General features: G+C 55.3%; 1 protein-coding gene across 7 annotated transcripts in view; it reads right to left on the reverse strand.

Moving 5' to 3' along the window:
* The window catches only part of KCNQ2 (potassium voltage-gated channel subfamily Q member 2), a 53,547-nt gene that overhangs the window by 26,401 nt on the left and 6,367 nt on the right, over positions 1-20,779 (reverse strand). For all 7 annotated transcript variants that reach the window (XM_077161704.1, XM_077161697.1, XM_077161715.1 and 4 more), the window contains exons 2-7: positions 6,588-6,678; positions 5,898-6,024; positions 5,006-5,181; positions 4,654-4,779; positions 1,624-1,734; positions 1,379-1,474 (exon numbers count right to left, since the gene is read on the reverse strand). In XM_077161704.1, coding sequence (XP_077017819.1) covers positions 1,379-1,474; positions 1,624-1,734; positions 4,654-4,779; positions 5,006-5,181; positions 5,898-6,024; positions 6,588-6,678 — 727 coding nt within the window. The remainder of the gene's footprint in view (positions 1-1,378; positions 1,475-1,623; positions 1,735-4,653; positions 4,780-5,005; positions 5,182-5,897; positions 6,025-6,587; positions 6,679-20,779) is intronic.

A 20,779-nucleotide genomic window follows, 5' to 3' on the forward strand; every position in this document is an offset into this window, starting at 1 on the left:
AGTGTCCTCTGATGCACACGCTTTTAATTTTGATGAAATCTGTTGTCTCTATTTTTTATTTTGTTGCTTGTGATTCTCAGTGTTCTAAGAGACCATTGCCAAATCCAGGGTGATGGAAACTGGATAATCCATGAAACTATCATTAAGTTCACTGATTCTTGTTTCATTGTGCACAAATTTGCTGTTGAGCCTCTCTGAATTCTTCACTGCAGTTATTGTATTTTTCAGTGCCAGAATTTCTACTTGGTTCCTTTATTCTCTCTGAGAGCCAGGAATCCACCTGGGGTTCAGATCTCTTGAGAACGCAGTTATTTGGGCTCTCCTTTTCTCCCTGCTGGCCTAAGCCCCCACCCCTACTCCTCTCCAAGGAGGGTCCAAGAGCAAGTAGGGCCTTGGCCCAGCGGTTCCACAGCACAAGTGTCACCCTGAGGACCCTGTCCTGCCACCCATTCCGGGACCTTCTCTGTGCCCTGAAACAACCTCAACACCCAACTGTAGAATAAACCTCACACTCAAGCCCAAGACGCGTGTGTCCTGTGGGGAGAGGCAGGGGCAGGGCAAGCCTCGGGTCACTCTGTGGAAAAGGCGCGGGAGCAAACCGAGGCCTGGCCATTCAGGGAGGGCATGTAAACTGCCCCTTCGGAGAGGGTCGGGGTGGAAGGAGGGGCCCTGCCGCATTTTCCCCACACCATTTAAACGTTTTATCCACATTTCCATGTTCTTCCTTTAAACATCAACACTGTAGTGGACTGGGATGTTTCTGTCCTCCTTTACACCACTTTACATTTAAAAAAAAAATAAGGGCGGGCCATGGTGGCTCAGCAGGCAAGAATGTTTGCCTGCCATGCCAGAGGACCCAGGTTCGATTCCCGGTGCCTGCCCATGTTAAAAAAAAAAAATAGCTGTTGAGGGTTTTTTTTGTTGAGACAAGGATCCGCAGGAGCTGGCCTGGGCAGCCTGTAGGTGCCTCCCGCCAGCACCGGGCAGTCTCCCTGCCTGGGGCCCTGAGGGCGGGACTGGCCGGCTGCACACAGGGCAGGGGATGGACCCGTGGCTTGGGACAGCCCCTTCTGGTGCTCGATCCGCACCTGTGCAAGGCTGCACCAACTCACCTGACCCCAGGAGCCTGGGAAGGTCACCTGGACACCCTAGTGGCTTCACCCGGGTCTGGGCGCCCACACTGGGGGCCCCCACCCGCACCACCACCATGGATTCCACTGCCTGTCTAGTCGTGCTTCTGCCAAGGACTCACACACCTGCACAGGCGCCCTGCTCACCTGAGCTGCCGCCGCCGGTGGTGAGGGCCCAGTGGCTGCTACCCCCACCCACCCCCGCGTCGGGAGCCCTGGGCAGCGGGGGGCCACTGGGCCACACTCACCTGGATGAGGCCGGCTGCCGGGTTCCGCCTCTTCTCAAAGTGCTTCTGCCGGTGCTGCTCTTGGACCTTCAGGGCAAAGCCGGACCCCAATATGCCCTGCAAGTCACAGGGTGAGGGTGCCACACCAGCCACGCCCCGCTTGGAAAAGGGACAGCCGAGGCCTGATGTCCAGCCCCCTCCTCTGGGCAGCTGGGCCCCTCCCCAGAGCACCCAGCCCCCTGCTCAGGTGGGTTGGCCACACTCACCGCCGGGAGGGCAAAGAACGAGACGCCGATGAGGGTGAAGGTGGCTGCCAGGAGCCTCCCGTTCCACGTCTGGGGGTACTTGTCTCCGTAGCCTATGGTCGTCAGCGTGATCTGCGGGTGGTGGCCCGGTCACTCGGCAGGGCCTGGCACTGGCCATACAGGGCCCAATGCCGAGGACATCCTGCCTCCCCCCACATCTAAACCCCCGAATCTCATGTCCTTGCCCACTGGACTGCATGGCAGAGGGTCAGAAAGGCCCGTCCCCACGCCGCACGGGCTGCCCCCGTTGCCCAGGAGGGCCTCGCACACGTAGCGAGGTCTGCCTGCCTACAGGCGACATCGTGGCCCCCGCTCCTTCCTTCCGTGGCCCTGGGCCGAGCGCAGGGCTGTGGGGCAGGTGGGCCAGCAGGCACACAAGGGCCCCAGGCCCCGAGAGGGAAACAAACGAGGAAAGGGGGTGGGACGTAGATGGCATGCACCCTTTCTGGGCAGGGGTTGGAAGGGGCGGCAAGGGTCCAGGGAAGCGCGTCCAGGGGAGGGCCGGCCAGAGAGGTGGCGGGAAGTGACAGGCCAGGTCTGGGTGAGGGGAGATGGTGGACCAGAGACAGGTAACAGGAGGTGACGGGTCTGGTCCAGGCAGATGCAGGAAGTGGCAGTTCTGGCCTAGAGGAAGCAGGAGGTAGGGAGTCTGAGCAAAGGAAGAGGTGGGCAAGACCTGGTGAAGGAACAGAGCGCCCAGGCAGAGGCGGGAGGTGCAGGGCCTGGGGGTCCTGGTTTGATCCCAGCCCTGGGGGAGCCTTGCTAGCAGGGCAAATGTGAGTGCCAGAGCCAGGGGGAGGCCTCCGTGATGAGCAGGCGAGGGAGGTGGCACCCAGGAAGGCTCTACTCTCAAAGAAAGGGGGTGCCTAGGACCTGGAGCTCTGCAGACAGAGGCCGGAGGGGCATTTGTAAGTCCAGGGCAGAGGGCAACCCAGAAATACAGCTGCCCCAGGAGAGAAAAGAAGAAACTGCATCCATAAAACAAAGGGGTCTTGAAAACAAAATCGAAAATGACAGAAGACTTGAAAATCAAGAGTTGAGTTAGAACCAAACGGTGAAGGAGTCCGGGGCAGGCAAACGCCGGGGCCCTCTCCTCTCATCAAGGCTCCAAGACACAGGGCAGGCATGGGAGAGGAAGCCGAGAAAAACTGCCTTAAGTTTCCAGCATAGCCGCAGGCACCTCACATCAGAAGCCACATATGTCCCAAGGGCACATAAGCCCGTCCCAGGGACCATTGTCCTTGCGTTCCACAACAGCATTAAGACAAGCTGCCGGAAGCTCCAGCCAGGAGATATGGGGTCATATTAGGGAAGCCTGGCATTTGAGGGGGCTAACATTTGGGGAGCCTGGCGTTGGGGGCCTGGCATTGGGGGACCCTGGCATTGGGGGCCTTGCATCGGGGGAGCTGGCATTAGGAGTCTGGCATTGGGGGAGCTGCCATTGGGGGTCCAACATTCGAGAGGCCTGTTTTGGGGGAGGCAGCAGGGATTCCCTAGACAGCGGTTCGATGGGAAGCTGGGCCCAAAGAGCAGAAGGGGTGGGGGGCGGGACATATCCTCAGCCCCATGGGGTACGCCCTGCATGGCCAGGACATATCCACGGAGAACAAGGACCACACAGAAAGAAAGGAAGCGCCACACATAAGGCATGGCCTTCTCTGCACACCGTGTCACGACGCCATGCAGGGACCGCCAAGTACCTCTGACCCCAGACATGGTTCACTGTGCTGTGAGGTCAGAGGGGGCGCCTCCATCTCATTCGACCTCAGCAGTAAGTGAGTAATGAACGACCGAAACATCTAAATCTGGACATGCGGCGGAAGCACCTTGTCTGGGGGTGTGGAGGTCCCAAGGACAAGCTGCAGGAGGCGGTGGTGCCAGCAGGGGGTGGGGAGCATGTGCTGTTGCCCTCTTTAAGTATCTCCAGGTATTACAGAGATGAAATACCACGATAAGGATCTTATTTGGGTTTATACTGGGAAGGCTGTTGCTGCAGCTGAGTGCAGCCACCCCAAGGCTTCCCGCCTGGGCCCCTGGCCTGACTGTCCAGCTCCTTCCCACGGGGGGGGGCACAGCAGGGGGGCTGGTCACCTGGATCCCAGGTTGCCGACCCTTTCCTGGTGATTCTGCTGCCTTGGACAGACCCACACTTCCGGAGCCTGCCGGGACCCTTTTTCACCACACTCCAGGCCAAGAGGCCACACATCCAAGAGGGAGGACCCACCAGAGGTCCCCTGGGACGGGCAGAAATTTGCTCAGACCTAACTTCAACAGATCTGTGGGGCCAGCACCCGCCAGAGGGCTCAGCCCCCAAATTCCAGGGGCCCAGGGCAGAGCGAGGCATGGAAGGAATGGGCCCCATGGGAAGGAGTGCTGGGGACACCCCCCCCCTCAGTCCCATCACAGAAGAACCTCCAGGCAGGGCCCACAAAGGCCCAAGTGGGGTTCCCGTGCTGAGTCTGGGTGACAAGTGGGACACTGGGGGAGCCTGGCAAAGGCGTGAAGCCAGGTGCTCAGCTGGCGCCCAGCAAAGGGGCAGGGCCCAGGCCCAGAAGTGGGGGCAAGGAGGCGAGAGGACTGAGCCCCACCCTGGGCAGGGGCAGCTGTGGAAGGGGTGGGTGGGACCAGGGGGCCTGCTTTCCCTTCTCCAAACCCTTTGCAGCTGCCAGGGGGCAGGTGGACCAGGAGGGGTAAACAGGGTGTGGGGGCCAGGGATGAGGGGGGTCAGGGAGGGGGGAGATGGGGGGTCAGGAAGGAGGGGGGGGAGTCGGGAAGGTGCAGTTCCCTGTGGGCCTGGCTCCCCTGTTCCCATGCCTGCCAGCTCCCACCAGCAACCAGGCTGGCTGAGGTCACCAAGGCTATGGGGGACAGCAAGTGGGGGACAGCTTGGCCAAAGGGTAGGGGGCCTCCTCAGGTGGTGGGAGTGGCTGGGAAGTGGCGGGTGGGAGAGGGTGGCGTGGGGGCAGCGTCTGCGCAGGGGCCCCCACTCACCAGCCCCCACCAGAGGGCATCCGCATAGGTGTCGAAGTGGTCGTTCTCGCCCTTCTCGGCCAGGTACACCAAGAAGGAGGCCAGGATGAGGCACAGGAAGCCAATGTACCAGGCGGTGACCAGCTCCTGCAAGACATGCCACAGCTCCTCTTAGACGCCTGTGTGGGGGTGGGGGGGTGAGGCGTGTGGGGGGGGGCGCGGGGGCGGGGAGGGGTTCCTGGGGCTGGACCCCTGCAGCCACCGCAGACCCCCCCGGGAGAGCAGCGTGGGGGCCCATCCAGGCTCTGAAATGGGGAAACCTGGCGCTGGGCAGGCCCACAGGGCAGGCGAGCAGGGACCCCGTTGGGCGCACCTTGCTGTGGGCGTAGACCACTGAGCCCAGGAGCTTCCAGGTACCGCCCCGGCGGTCCATGCGGATCATTCGCAGGATCTGCAGGAAGCGCAGGCTACGGAGCGCCGACGTGGCGAAGACGTTGCCCTGGGACCCGGCGGCCAGCACCGCGATGGAGGCAATGAGCACCATGATGTCTGCGGAAAAAGCGGCGTGAGGCTGAGGCCGGGGCTGGGCGGGGTAGGGAAGGGGCCTGAGGCTGCGGTGCGGGGCAGGGTGGGAGAAGGGCGTGAGGCTGCTGAGGGGCGGGGCGGGGAGGGGTGTGGCATGAGGGGACGGGAGGCTGAGGGAAGGGAAGGCGGGGGCTTGGTGAGGGTGGGAGGAGCAAATGCGGAAGGAGGCAGGGAGGGAGAGTCGGAGACTAGGCAGAGGGCAGACAGAAGTTGGGAGAGGTTGTCCAGGAAGGCGGAGGGGAGGGTGGGTGGGCAGGGGGAGAGGAGTGGGGATGGTCCCCCGCTGGCACTGCCTGGCAGACAGGTGGGGTGTGCGGCGTGCAGCAGGGCAGCAGGTATCCACGGTGGCAGGTGACACAGGGCTCCTGCTCCGCCTTCTGCACCCTGCTGTGGGTAGCAGGAGGCTCCGGTTCCTTGTAAACCCCCCCACCCCGTCATCAAGCCCCCCCTGCCCAAGCTCCCAGCTGCTCTGGGTGGTGGATGCTAAGGGCCAGCAGGCCATCCCCAACCCACATTTAGGGCACAGGCTCTGAGCCATGCGGCAGGTGAGAAGCTTCCAGAAGAGCCAGCCCTGTGACCTTGCCCTGCCTCCTGGGCCAATGCCAAAGGCCAGGCGCCCTCTGTGCCCTCGCCTTGGTGCTCCCCCTGCTCGGTGCCCACTGCCCCTGCCGCGGCCTCACCGATGACACAGAAGGGCTTCCGGGCGAACTTGAGGCGCCCCCGCCAGCCGCGGTACCGGCAGCAGCAGCCAGCGGCCCAGATGCGCACGAAGTACTCCACGCCGAAGACCACAATGGTGACGATCTCCTGCAACAGGGCACAGCTGCGTGTTGCCGGGTGGCAGGTTGGGGACCAAAGGGGGTGGCCCCTCCGCCCTACCTGGGGGGCTCAGGGCTCTGAGACACTGAGGCCTTGGCTTGCTGGGACCCTGCGGCTACCAGTGCGGCCTGCCATGCCCTCCCAAGCCCCAGGACGGGGGCAGGGCGGGCGGGCAGGGGTCCCCCAGTGTTCCCAGAGGTGCATTCTGAGGCCAGGTGGGCCAGAGAGAAGATGCTTTGCTGGGTCCTCCCCGCCCCCAGGTCTGCACAGGGGCAGGAAAGGCCAGGGTCACCGCCACTCCAGGTCAGGACGGCAGGACACGTGCCTCACCCCGTGCACAGGGGAGGGCCTGAGAAGCTGGATCCCTGCCACAGAATCCCGTGCTCCCCAGGAGATGATGCCTGTGCCGGGCTGGGGCTAAGCGTCAGAGCAGACATCGGCATCAGGGACCCGGGAGCAGTGGGAGTAGGGAGGCCGGCCACCCACTGGAAAGACTCTTTGAGCTCTTTCCCTGGGGCTCTGGGCCCTCCGCCCCAGCCCTGCACGCTCACCAGGATGTAGAGTGCGCCCTCCGAGCTCTTCTCGTACTCCTTGATGGTAGAGAACACGGACAGCACAAGGCAGGAGAAGACCAGAAGGAAACTGCACGAGAGGGGCCGCAGTCAGCCAGGCCGGGTAGGGGACGGGCGGTGGGCTGACTGCAGGGGGCGGGAAGCAGAACCACAGGACTCGCCGTCATAGGAAAGGCAGAGAGGCACGACCCACATGCCCTTGCACATCCCAGGACCCCCGCAGGACTCTGCAGTGGCCCGGGGATGGGATCCGTGCTCCGCCTGTCCAGCTGCTCCCCAGGTCATCCACCCCATGCTTTGGCCTATGCCCCACATCCAACTGGCTTCAGTCCTGATGTCCTCCAGTTTTGAGAAAGTCCCCAAAATTCTCAGAGTGAAAAGGAAACAACGCCTGCCTCACAGACTTCTGAGAAAACACAAACATGAGTAAAACAGCACCGGCAAACAGGAGTTTCCATTTCCTCAAACGCACCCATTTCCTTTCTCGGCTCAGAAGCAGAAGGCATTCCTTGCTGCTCTCAGTTAACTCTGTGGCTACACAACAGGCATGACACAAGTCATGTTTCTGCCTTGCCCTGGCTGCCAGGAAGCTCACAGTCAATTCCTACTTGCTTGTAAGTTGTAGGAAACTTCCCCTCGATAAGGTTTCCTACCGCAGTTATTCAAGGGGAAATCACAGGGTTCGAAGGGCAGGAGCAGCCCCTTCCTTCATCTTTCTCCATCGCGGAGAAGGAAAAACACTACCGTGCAGTGGGCACCACAGCCGGCCGCCACCTTCGATTACCCCGTCACCCCAGCTCCACTGGCCCATGGACTCGAGACCACAAGCCCACTGCCGGGGGCACCTGAAACCCTTCAGGAGGCCCCTGTGCAGGAACGGGCCCTTCCCTTGCTGGCTGTGTTGAGCAGCATGTGCTGGCATATGCTGGCACTCGCACCCAGGCTGAGTATCAAGGGCACATGACACCAGGAGCCTCTGGTTGGATTCTGGGGCTCCAGGCAGAGCCCAATGGGGCCTACGAGGGCACCCAAAGAGGCCACAGACCCTCCGTCCCATCTTCCAGCAGGGAAGCCCCCCAAGACATACCAGCCCAGTGCACAGCCACCAGGGGCTCCCCAACTCCCCTCTGCTGTGTCCCCAGGGTGCCCCCAGCACTGCCAAACTCCTAAGCAGAGGTGCTGACAGCAATGGCAAAGCCATATCCAGTGCCTGCTGGCAGAGAAAACTTACCCGACGAAACAGAAACATTTCAAAACTGCAATTAATTTCCTTATGCTCATTAGCCAATTTATTCAATTAACTGAGCCCAGGGAACAAAAAACATCCAGACAGCTCATGTGTCTGATATTTGCAACTCCTTGCTCTGCTTAATTGTATTTTCCTCCGACTCAGCAGAGAGGGGGTGCTCGTCCCAGACGTGGGGGTTCCCCAGCTCTGGGTCAGGACCCCAGGGGCTTGGATGTGGGAGGCTGGGCCAGGCCAGCCACAGGGAGGGCAGGGGAGCAGTGCCAGCAGCGAGGGAGACAAAAGCATTACCACGACTGCAGGCACTAGACCCCCACACAGACCAGAGCCTCGGGGAGACGCAACTCCAGCAGGCTTCCCTGAAGAGGTGTCCTGCCTGATGAAGGATTTGGGCTAATGATGCGGGCTCCTGGTAGAGGGAAGGGGGGCCCAGAAGAAGGAGAGGACGTTCAGGCATGGGCAGAGGCTGTCTGACCCGACTGTGGAGCAGGGCGGAGGTGAGAAACCAGAGCTGAGGGGACAAGTTCCCTGTGCCTCTGTCAGCTTGCAGGCACCCCAGGCTCAAATACTGCACCGCTGGCACTGTTCCCAGGAAGGCTGACTCCATTTGCTGTGTCAGAAGACTCCTCCCTGGAAGAACTAGAGAAAGAACAGCAAACTAGCACCAAAGCAAGCAAAAGGAAAGAAATAATGAAGATTAGAGCAGAAATAAATGAAACTGAGAACATGAAAACAATCGAGAAAATCAACAAAACCAGAAGTTGGTTCTATGAGAAAATCGTTAAGATTGATGGACCCTCAGCAAGGTTGACAAAAAGAAGAAGAGAGAGATCTGAACAAACCAATCACAAGTAAAGAAATTGAATTAGTCATTAAGAAGCTCCCAAAAAAGAAAAGTCCAGGCCCAAATGGCTTCAAATGTGAATTCTATCAAACATTCAAGCAAGAATTAGTACCAATCCTGCTCAAATTCTTCAAAAAAATTGAAGAGGAGGGAAGGCTACCTAACTCATTCTATGAAGGCAACAGCACCCTCATACCAAAGCCAGACAAAGATATTACAAAAAAAGAAAACTACAGACCAATCTCTCTAATGAATATAGATGCAAAAATCCTCAACAAAATTCTAGCAAATTGAATCCAGCAACACATTAAAAGAATTATACATCATGACCAAGTAGGAGTCATCCCAAGTATGCAAGGATGGTTCAACATTAGAAAATCAATTAATGTAATACACCATATCAACAAATCAAAGCAGAAAAACCACATGATCATCTCGATTGATGCAGAAAAGGCATTTGACAAAATTCAACATCCTTTCCTATTGAAAACACTTCAAAGGATAGAAATAAAAGGAAACTTCTTCAACATGATAAAGGGGATATATGAAAAACTCACATCATCCTCAGTGGGGAAGAACTGAAAACTCTCCCCTAAGATCAAGAACAAGAAAAGGATTCCACTATCACCACTGTTATTCAACGTTGTGTTGGAAGTTCTAGCCAGAGCAATTAGACAAGAAAAAGAAATACAAGGCATCAAAATTAGAAAGGAAGAAGTAAAATTCTTACTGTTTGCAGATGATATGATACCATATGTCGAAAATCCCCAAAAATCCACAACAAAACTACTAGAGCTACTAGAAGTAAAAACCTAAAATTGTGAAATTGTAACCCCTGTCAAAGTCTGAAATATGTTCTACAATTAATTGTGGTGCTGTGCTTGGAAATTAATAGCTTTTTTTGTATATATGTTATTGTTCACACCCAAAAAAAAATCCATTGTGATGATAAGAAAGTATTTAAGCCCTCTAGCCTCCTATATTCTGGAGGAGCTAGAAGGAAAGATATGAGAGGATTGTATGGTAGCCCATGACAAACTCTGGGATCTATCCTGTAACCACTTTTTTGAAGAGTGCTTTGAAAACTATTGCTTTTTTATTTCTTTGCTTTGTATATATGTTATATTATACAATTTTAAAAGTCTAAAATAAAAACAAAAAAACAAAAAACTACTAGAGCTAATAAATGAGTACAGCAAAGTGGCAGGTTACAAGATCAACACTCAAAAATCTGTAGTGTTTCTATACACTAGTAATGAGCAATCTGAGGGGGAAATCAAGAAAAAGAATCCATTTACAATTGCAACCAAAAGAATAAAATATTTAGGAATAAGTTTAATTAAGGATACAAAAGATCTATACAAAGAAAACTACAAGAAATTGCTAAAAGAAATCACAGAAGACCTAAATAAATGGAAGGGCATACCGGGTTCATGGTTTGGAAGACTAAATATAGTTAAGATGTCAATTGATTTATAGATTCAATGCAATACCAATTAAAATTCCAAAAACTTACTTTTCAGAAATAGAAAAGCCAATAACCAAATTTATCTGGAAGGGCAGGGTGCCCTGAAGAGCTAAAAATATCCTGAGAAAGAAAAAGGAAGTCAGAGGTCTCACGCTACATGACTTTAAGGCATATTACAAAGCTACAGTGGTCAAAACAGCATGGTACTGGCATAATGATAGATATACTGACCAATGGAATCGAATAGAGTATTCAGATATAGACCCTCTCATCTATGGATAATTGATCTTTGATAAGGCAGTCAAACCAACTCACCTGGGATAGAGCAGTCTCTTCAATAAATGGTGCCTAGAGAACTGGATATCCATATGCAAAAGAATGAAAGAGGACCCATATCTCATACCCTATACAAAAATTAACTCAAAATGGATCAAAGACCTAAACATTAGGTCTAAGACCATAAAATTGTTAGAAGAAAATACAGGGAAATATCTTATAAATCTTATAAAAGGAAGTGGTTTCCTAGATCTTACACCCAGAGCATGAGCATTGAAGAAAGCAATAGATAAATGGGAACTCCTCAAAATTAAACACTTTTGTGCATCAAAGAACTTTGTCAAGAAAGTAAAAGACAGCCTACACAATGGGAGACAATATTTGGATATGATATATCAGTTAAGATTCTAGTATCCAGAATATATCAAGAGATTATTCAACTCAGCCACAGAAAGACAAAGCCAATAACAAAATGGGCAAAAGACATGAACAGACACTTCTCAGAAGAAGAAATACAAATGGCCAAAAGGCATATGAAGAGATATTCAACTTCCCTGGCTATTAAGGAAGTGTAATCAAAACCACAATGAAATATCATCTCAAACCCACCAGAATGGCCAATATCAACAAAACAGAAAATGACAAGTGCTGGAAAGAAAGTGGAGAAAGAGGCACCCTTATCCACTGTTGGTGGGAATGTAAAATGATAAAACCACTGTGGAAGACAGTTTGGTGGTTCCTCAGGAAGCTAAGTATAGAATTGCCATATGACCTGGAAATACCATTGCTAGGTATCTACTCAGAGGACATGAGAGCAAGGACACAAGCAGACATTTGTGCACCAATTTTTATAGCAGCATTATTTACAATTGCCAAGAGTAGAAACATCCCAAATGTCCATCAACAGACGAGTGGTTAAACAAGCTGTGGTACATATATATGATGGAATATTATGCAGCTGTAAAACAGAATAAAGTTATGAAGCATGTAACAACACGGATGAACCTTAAGGACATTATGCTGAGTGAGATAAGCCAGAAACAAAAGGACATGTACTGTATGGTCTCACTGATATGAACTAACACTAATGAATGAACCTGGAGAATTTCAGTTAAGAACAGAGACCATCAGGAGATAGAAATAGGGTATATTGGGTAATTGGAGCTGAAGGGATACAGATTGTGCAACAGGACTGATTATAAAAATTCAGAAATGGACAGCGCAATGCTACCTAACTGTAATACAATTATGTTAGAACACTGAATGAAGATGAATGAGAGAATGATGGAGGAGGGCTGGGAGCGCAAATGAAATCAGAAGGAAAGATAGACGTTAAGACTGAGATGGTATAATCTAGGAATGCCTAGCGTGTACAGTGATATTGACTAAATGTAAAAATTTTAAAATATTTTTGCATGAGGAAGAACAAAGGAATGTCAGTATTGCTAGGTGTTGAACATAGATGGTAATTCATATTTTAAAACTTTAACTTATGTGTGAGACTAAAGCAAAAAATGTCTATTTGGTACAAAATTTATATTTTGACTAGGGTGTCTCCTAATATAATTTATATGGACAGTTTAATTGAACACCATAAGTACATGGAACATTGTACTTATGGAACATGAGGTTTTCTAGGTTTGTCCAGAGTGATGCCCTGATTAATCCCAGAGTGATCTGAACAGTGAATGAAAACATATTTGCAAAGTCCTCTTGGGGGATAATAAAAAAGGGGGAAAATTCAACTTCTCCTTTTGGAGGCCTGATATTCTCACAAGCAGTGGGGACAACAAAATCAATAGGCTGAGCCCTCGGTCTTGGGGTTTGTTCATGTTAGGCTTGTTCCTGCAAAGGATGGGCTGAGCCTACTTGAAGTTAAACCTGGGAGTCACCCCCAGAGAACCTCTTGTTGCTCAGATGTGGCCTCTCTCTCTCAGCCAACACAACAAGCAAACTCACCACCCTCCCCCTCTCTACGTGGGACATGACTCCCAGGGGTGTGGACCTCTCTGGCAACATGGGACAGAAATCCTGGAATGAACTAGGACTCAGCACCAAGGGATTGAGAAAGCCTTCTTGACTGAAAGGGGGAAGAGAGAAATGAGATAAAATAAAGTGTCAGTGGTGGAGAGATTCCAAAGACTCGCGAGGTTATCCTGGAGGCTGTTCTTGCACCCTGTGTGGATGTCCCCTTTTTGGTTTGGGGTGTGCTAGAGAGGCTGGGGACGGAGGTGCCTGGGGCTGTGGAGCTGTGCTCCAGTAGCCACGTTTGTTTGTTTTTTTTTTCTTTTACATGGGCAGGAACCAGGAATCGAACCCGGGTCCTCTGGCATGGCAGGCAAGCGTTCTTGCCTTTTGAGCCACCGTGGCCTGCCCAGCCACGTTTCTTTAAACTGATTGTGTGGTGATGTGACTTTCGCAGGGTGACTGTGTGACTGTGGAGGCTTTGCTCTGCTGCTCCTTTTGTCTACGGTAAGGGCGGATGAGTGAAAAATATGGATTGAAGGTGGATTGAAGGGGGAACAAATGTTAAAATAAATTGGGTAGAGGCCGATACTGGTGGTCGATGAGAGGGGGGGTGGGGGGTGGCAAGTGCGAGTTTTTTTCTTTTTCTTTTTGTTTCTTTTTCTGAGGTGATGTAGGTGTTCTGGCGGGTGATCATGGTGGTAAATGTACAACTGTATGATGGGATTGTGAGCCACGAATTGCACACCAAGTATGGACTGTTCATACATTGAGAATGTTCATGTTTGTATGTTGATTGGTTTAATTAATAAAAATTGAAAGAAAAAAAAAATGAGGAGTCCCCTCATTCAGAAATACGAACAGGCACCTCGGGACATCCCAGGTACCCTGGGCATGGCTGAGCTGGCCACAGCATGTGGGTGGACACCTAGCCCTGCCCGCAGTTAGCACCTGGGTTGTGCAAAGCCCAAAGAGAAGGCATCCTGCAGCAGCACCTTAGCACACCAGCTCAGCCTGGCGGGCAGGAGCAGCTGCCCCTTCTCACGGCTGCCCCAGCCACCCCTGGACCCCCGGCACCGAAACTCCAGCTCTGGGAGCAGGCCGCCTCCCTCAGCCAGTGCTGGCGATGGCTGCAAGTTTTGTTTTTGAAGTTTTGGGAACAGATGGCACAGATGGCCCCAGCAGCGGGCATGGCTGGCGAGGGAGGAACGAGAGGCCGTTGTCACCCATGCCAGCCCCGGCCTGCGGGCCACGAGGAGCAGGGGAGATGAAGCTGGGCCGACCCACCCCAGGAGCAACCCCTGAGGACATCTTTGGAAACAGACTCCCCCATGGAGAGGGCGCCACACGCCTCGGCCACGCGTTCTTGCCTCCCTCCCATGCCAGGACTAGACTTGCCAACAGAGTGGGAGAGAAATGGCCTGACATGCAATTAACTCCTTACACTCATCAGCCATTTATCTGATTAGTTGAACAGTGGAGAAAAAGCTTTTATTTCTGGGCCTCTTCCTGCCTGAAGGCACCTCTGCTCAGTGCCCTGTGGTGTCCCTGAGATGTCCTGTGTTCACCCCATTTACAGGTGGGGAAACTGAGCCTTGCCGAGGTTGGTAGGGGCTCAAGGGCTGACACAGCCTGGGCAGGATGACAGGAAGCCCTGCTGGTGCCCCAGGCATCGGTCACAGGGAGGCTGCAGCCCCCAGGAAGGGGTCCCATCACCCCAAGAGACAAAGCCCCCCGTTAGGGTCCCCAGCAGTGCTGGTGCTGCCTCTTCCCGGTGGCTCCAGGCTTCCTGTCCTGCTCTCAGCCACGGCTCAGAGGACCCTCCCCCTCCCCCCACCCCACTGCTTTACCTTTGAGAGGATAGAGGTGCAGAGCAGTGCATGCTGGGAGAGCCCCCAGTGAGCCCAGGGGCCCGTGTGTTGCCGCCAAAAATTCCAATCTGGAAATCCTCCTGCCCTGGCAGGTGGGCCTGCCCCACCCACTCCTACTGGTGGGTTCTAGGGACCCCACAGGCTGGGGCTACAAAGCTACAAAGCTCTGCTCCCCACTGAGCACTGGTCCCTGCCACACCTCCCCAGCACCCCCAGACAGATCGAGTGTCTAGGGGTGCAAGGGAAGAGATGAGGGGAAGGCCTGAGGAGGGCTGGAGGGAGCCCAGGGCAAAGCACGGAAGGTCGCCGAGGTTTTCCTTCAGCCAAGGATTACTAGGCAACTTATTCCAAGGTTAATTACGATAATGCATTTGACTGGAGGATGCTTCCCTGGCAGCGTTGCCAAGGAGACGTGCATCTCAAGCAGCAGTTCCCCAGCCTCCGCTTCCAGGGGCCAACATAGGGGCAGGCAGCAGGGGCTGGGCTGCAAGGGCTCCCTGCCCTGGGCGCCACCTCACCTGAAGGGAAGAGGAGGTCCCTGGAGGGGAAGCATCGAGCAGAAACACATTCCACTTCCCTGGCGCTCAACCAGACTCTGGGCTTGCCAGGGGACCCCAAAAACATAAGGAGGATTGGGCCATGGGCATTCCAGGATCCAGAGCAAACGGAAATGTCTTTAACCAGCAGCAGCAGGAATCTCAGTCAGGTGTGAGGAGGGACTTCCCAGCCAGTGCCACCTGAGCTCTGAGCAGAGACAGGAGACCCTCTCGAGTATAGGGTCCCTGTACCAGGAGGAGGCAGGACCCTGAGACCAGCAGGAAGAGGGCCAACAGGAGCAGTGTGGGGGGAGGCCAAAGGTGATGCGAGGCACAGGGCATCAGGCCAGATGATCCATGGGGCAGCAGAGCTCCCAGGTCAGCCCTGAGGAGAGGAGAGGCGCCAGCAGGGAGAGAGGACCTCAGTGGCCAGCCCACGGTCAGCATTGGCCACATGTGTGTGCTCCCCATGTGCATGTATGCTCCCTGTATGTGCTCTCCATGTGTGCTCCCCATGTATGCATGTGTGCTCCCCATGTGCATGTGTGCTTCCTATGTATGCTCTGTGTGTGCTTCTCATGTGTACGTGTGAGCTCTCCATGTGTCCTCCCCATGTGTGTATGTGCTGACCATGTGCATATGTACTCCCTGTGCATGCTCTTTGTGTACTCCCCATGTGCATTTATGTTCCCATGTTTGTGTTCCCATGTGTGTTCCCCATGCATGCTCCCCATTTGTGCTTGTGTGCTTGGTGCTCCCTGTACATGTGTGCCTCTGTGTGTATTTATGCTTACCATGTGTGCTCCTGTGTGTGGATGCGTGTGCATGTATACACATGTGTGGGACCTCCACCACCCCAGGTGTGGGGTCCCCATCATACCTCCCCCTCTGCTCCCCTCTCCCCTCGCTCACCCCTCATGCAATTTGACTGTACAGAATTGTTTTTTTCTGGAAAACACATCAAAGCTGCTGCCCAGGGTGACGGGGTGTGCACAGAGCACTCTGGCCTGCCCTCTTCTCACTGGGCAGTTGCAGTGTTCCCCACCATCTGTCCCCTCGGCTGGGCCCACAGCCACTGTCCAGACTCCGTCCCTTCCTTGGCGTAGGTCCCCGGCCATGCAGGCCCCAAAGGGCCAGCTTCAATTCCCCCGGAGATAGGGAAGCAGCTCTGACCACAGCTCCGATTTCCCCGCAGATGGGGGAGCAGCGCTGACCATGGCACAGATTTATGGAGAGAGAAGTTTAACATACAGCGGCAGGGGTGGGGGGAAGGGAAGACATCACCAGCACCCCCACACACCGCCCTCAGGCAGAACTGGGGGAGGCAGAGCCAGGAGGGGCCCTGACACGGAGCCCCCCTAATATTCACTGTGCTCCCTGCCCCCATGAGAAGCCAAAGCAGCCCTAGAAGGGGGTGACAAGTGGGGACTCAGAAGCCCATCTCCAGGAGCTCAGACACGGTCACCAACAGAAGGGAACTGGCCACCCCATGTTAGGCCCCTTTTCTGGGATGCAGGCTTGCAGAAACCCCCTCTCCCCCAAATACTATGCATGCCCACTGGCACATGCACCCCTGGCACCACTCCCTGCGGGGTGGGGGTCCGGGCTGAGCACGCGGCTGTGTGGAACCAGTGGGGCAGGCTCTCTCAGGTCCGACTCCAGGGAGCCTTTTGCTTGTTTTGTGCCGGGGCTGCCACAGGCGCCGCCGTCCGGGAATCTAATTTCACCACTCTTAATAGACTGGCCACCTGCCATCGCCGCTGCCACCTCCTCTCTCCCAGGGACTGAGACTCAAGCCTGCTGGCAGCCACCCGGCGCACAGGCCAAGGCATGCTGCCTCACGGACCCTGCCAGGGTCCAGGTGTCCAAGCCACTTCTGGGACCTCAGGCCTCTGCACTCAGCCCCTGCCTGGAGCCCCACCCCTGCTTCTCTTCACCAGGTCACCTCCCAGCCCCCTCACCCAGGGGGCATCTGTAGCCACAGCCTCTGATGGAAAATTGGGGTATTCTTGGCAGTACCCCCTTAGCCTAAGACTGTGGGAGGTGAAATGAGGAGATGCAGGTAAGCACGTGGGACCCTGCCTTGTATACAGTAAATGTTTAATGAATGCTGAAAACCCTGACAGCCTATAGCTCAAGAGACCCCAACCCTGAGAAGGTCCAGCTGCTGGCTTGGCCTGTGTACCACCCCTGCCCATGTCCGCAGGCCAGCCCCCCACCCTGCCTCAGCCTCCCCACCCATCTCACCGGCCAGCCACAGCACTCCACCTGTCCCAACAGGCCAGGGCAGGGGTCACTCTTGGGGAGCCCCTCATGGCCCCACTGCCCAGTGACCCCAGGGTGGCCAGCGTCCCTCCCAAGGCCACCCACCAACTGCTCTCCTCCCAACACCGGCCTGGCCCCACTGTCAGCCAACATGTGGCCGGGTGATGCCAACCTAAGGCCCACAAGGGGAACTGCTGAGAAGGACCAGCGGCGCACTTGTGTTCAGGACCACGGCCAGCGCCCCCAGCCCAGGCCCTGCCCCTGCCCCTGCCTCGGGGCCTGTGTCCGACCTCCACCTGGCCGGCGAGGGGGTATACCTTCCCCAGGGCCACAGAGGACCACTGCCTCTCCAGAAAAATGCAATTCTATTCAGTGACAAACTGCAAAAATGTCTGCATAAATATTTGGCCAGTGGAAAATGCCATTTGGGGTGAGCACATCCTTGCAGTGCCCAGTGGACATGTAGGAAGAGCGAGGTGTGGGAGAGCGGGGGCTCCACACACAGGGGCGGGAAGCAGGCAGCAGGGGCGAGTGCCCACAAGGTGAAGGACGTGAGGGCACATCATGGCCACACACCAACTCTGCGCCTGGGAGAACTGCCAGAGCGGGCCGGGGGCGGCGCCTGCACGTCCGGGTTTCCCCACATGAGCAGACGCTGCCCGGGAATCGTGCACCTCTTCCGGAACAGGCCTAAGCGGGTGGCCGCCCCCCACCCCCACCCACAGCTGTCCTCCATCCAGCCCACCATCCCTGCCTGGGCACCAGCTCCCAGGGAACCACACAGCGGCGCATCTGGCCTCCTGCGGGTTGGGCAGTGCCTCCCCTCAAGGGCATCCTGTCTCTGGATGAACAAGCCTCCCACTCGCCTCCAGCCACCCTAAACCAAGCGCCCCGCACCAGGCCATCTGCACAGATGTGGATGTCAGCCCACAGGGCAGCTCCCCATGCAGTCACCCAAAGTGGATCACTTTTAGAGCCACTTCTCCCCATTGCCCCCCCCTCAAAACGTGGGACCCGGAGAGGGTTTCACCTCTTTTCTCCCTTTAGCCTGATAATTTTTTTCTGAGTCTAAATACTAAAGTACTCAAGAGTTCTGAGCTAGCTAGTTTAGGTCAAGGCAGAGGCTGTACGGGGGCCCAGGGACCCTTCCTGCAGGTACCCACGAGGAATCTGGAAGGAGGGGGCACCCTGCCGGAGTCACAGCACCCAGAGAGGCGGGTCTGAGGCTGTCCTGGATACGCAGGGAGCCCTGGAGACACTGTTTCCAGCTGAATGCCCTTAGCACTTTCTGGGGCAACTGTTGCTTTGTACATTTACAAAATTATTCCCAGCAATCCAAAAAAGTTAAAAGCCTAATTTTACTCAAGCCAACTAAGCAGCACAATGAAAACCACTTCTGGAGCACAGCCAAGAAATTAAAGTCAGAGCTCAGGGCATGGCAAGTCAGAACGTACCCCTTCTCCCATCTCCCCACAGTAGAGCAGTCCTGGTGCCCAAACTGTTATTTCCTCTGCAAGAAGATGCTGGAAGGCCCATGGCCCTGCCCGCCTGCTGCATCCACTCCCTCTGGCCAGCCAACCTGCTGTTGGGCAGCCGTCCAGCAAAGGGAGAAGGAAAAGATCTCCTCAGAGGGGCCATGGAGCAGGGCCAGGTCCTTGGGGGGTCCTCGCCTGCCTGGTAGGGCTGTGGAGGGGCCAGTGAGTTGGGACTGGGTGGCACTGACCCAGGTGTCACTTAGACCGACACCTGCAGGACTGTCACTCTCCAGCTCTACTCCCACTGTCCCAGTTTCCTGGCCCTGCACCCCTTTCCTGGTCCTGCACCCCCTTCCCGGCCTTGCACCCCCTTCCCGGCCCTGTACCCACCTTCCCGGCCCCGCACCCCCTTCCCGGCCCCGCACCCACCTTCCCGGCCCCGCACCCACTTTCCCGGTCCTGCACCCCCTTCTCAGTCCTGCACCCACCTTCCTGGCCCTGCACCCACCTTCCCGGCCCTGCACCCACCTTCCCGGCTTGTCGGCCTGGGGTCTCCAGGCGTTGACACACTCTGCACTTTGGTGGGGCAGGGAGGGCCACAGCAGGGGTAGCACCTACCTCTCCTTGTCCTGGCACATGCACCCTCACTTGCCTGGTGGAGGGGCAGTGTGTGCTGGCATGTCTCTCCCTCCCTCCCTCGTGGAGTCGGCTTCAAAGGTGAGGAGGCCCCCCACCAACCCTGTAACGCGAACCCCCTACACGGGACAGGGAGGACACAGCACAGGGCTGGCTCCCTGCCTCGAAGTCCGCAGTCACCAAAGCTGCACCTCACCCCTCCTGGCCCAGGTGCACGGTGCAGCGGTGTCTACTGCCTTTACTGCAACCAGCCTGAGAGCAAGCATTAACCCATTACCCAACGACACCACACACAGGCCGCTGCTGCCCTTCCCAAGGCTGCTGCCCCACGGCTGTGGCCGGGCCCTGACCGCCACTGGCCCCAGCGGTCCCCGAATGCTGCTGCTCGGCGAGACTCTTCAGTGGCTGCAGAGAAGCCACAGAACCTGCCCAGGTCACAGCCCTTCACAAGCACCTCTTCCCCAAAATACTGACCCTGAGAAACAAATGTTAAAATAAATTGGGTAGAGGGAAATACTAGTGGTCAGTGAGAGGGAGGGGTAAGGGGTATGGTACGTATGAGTTTTTTCTTTTTATTTCTTTTTCTGGAGTGATGTAAATGTTCTGAGAAATGATGATGGTGATGAATATACAACTATGTGATGCTATTGTGAGCCACTGACTGCACACCAAGTATGGAATGCTCATAAGTTAAAAATGTTCATGTTGTTATGTTGATTGGTTTTATTAATAAAAAAAAAATACCGACCCTGAGAGCTGCCATGGGCAGCCTTTTGACTTGGCCACAGAGCCATAGGCTGCAGCCGCAAGCAGGGCTGCCCGACCCGCAGCTCTCCAGCCCAGCCTCCTTCTGGCTGAGCACGCTCATCCCGTCTTCACAAAACATCCAACCATCCATTTCCCCAACTCCAGACCAATTCATTTCCTAAATGGCTGCTGGGCCTGCTGTCTCCCACTCTGCGGTTCTGTTATGCCTCAACTCCACGTGAGGACAAACAGCCTTGGAGATCACCACCTCTCTCCCTCTGGCCACCACGCGCCTGCAGCAGCCTTCCCACTGAGAAAGAGCTCAGAGCGACGATACTTGTGTGCCGGGCCCCTGCCCAGCCACCAGCAGCCGCTTCTGGAGAAGAGCCACTGCAGACGGCCACTCTGGGGCTGTCAGGACAGCAGACATCGCACATCCTGGAGGCCCAATAGAGGGGCATGGAAGGGCTGTGGGGAGGGGGTAGGGTGGGGGCAAACTCAAGCCATTTCAGGACCACACGTGTCTTCATGAGCTTTGCCTCAGGGCGGATCTGGGACCATCTTGGCTCTGTGCCCTCTTTCTGCCCTAGATCCAAATGAACTCTTTGGCCTCTACCCGACAGATTGATGGTGACACAGGCAGGAGGGCATCCAACTCCCAGCAGGTATCCAACGAGGAGCCACTTTAAGAAGCCACCGGTCTCTCTCTCAGCCAACACGACAAGCAAACTCACTGCCCTCCCCCTCTCTATGTGGGACATGACTCCCAGGGGTGTGGACATTCCTGGCAATGTGAGACAAAAATCCAAGTATGAGCTGGGACTCAACATCAAGGGATTGAG

The sequence above is a fragment of the Tamandua tetradactyla genome, chromosome 1 (genome assembly GCF_023851605.1).
Source record: "Tamandua tetradactyla isolate mTamTet1 chromosome 1, mTamTet1.pri, whole genome shotgun sequence".
Taxonomy (NCBI): Eukaryota; Metazoa; Chordata; class Mammalia; order Pilosa; family Myrmecophagidae; genus Tamandua; species Tamandua tetradactyla.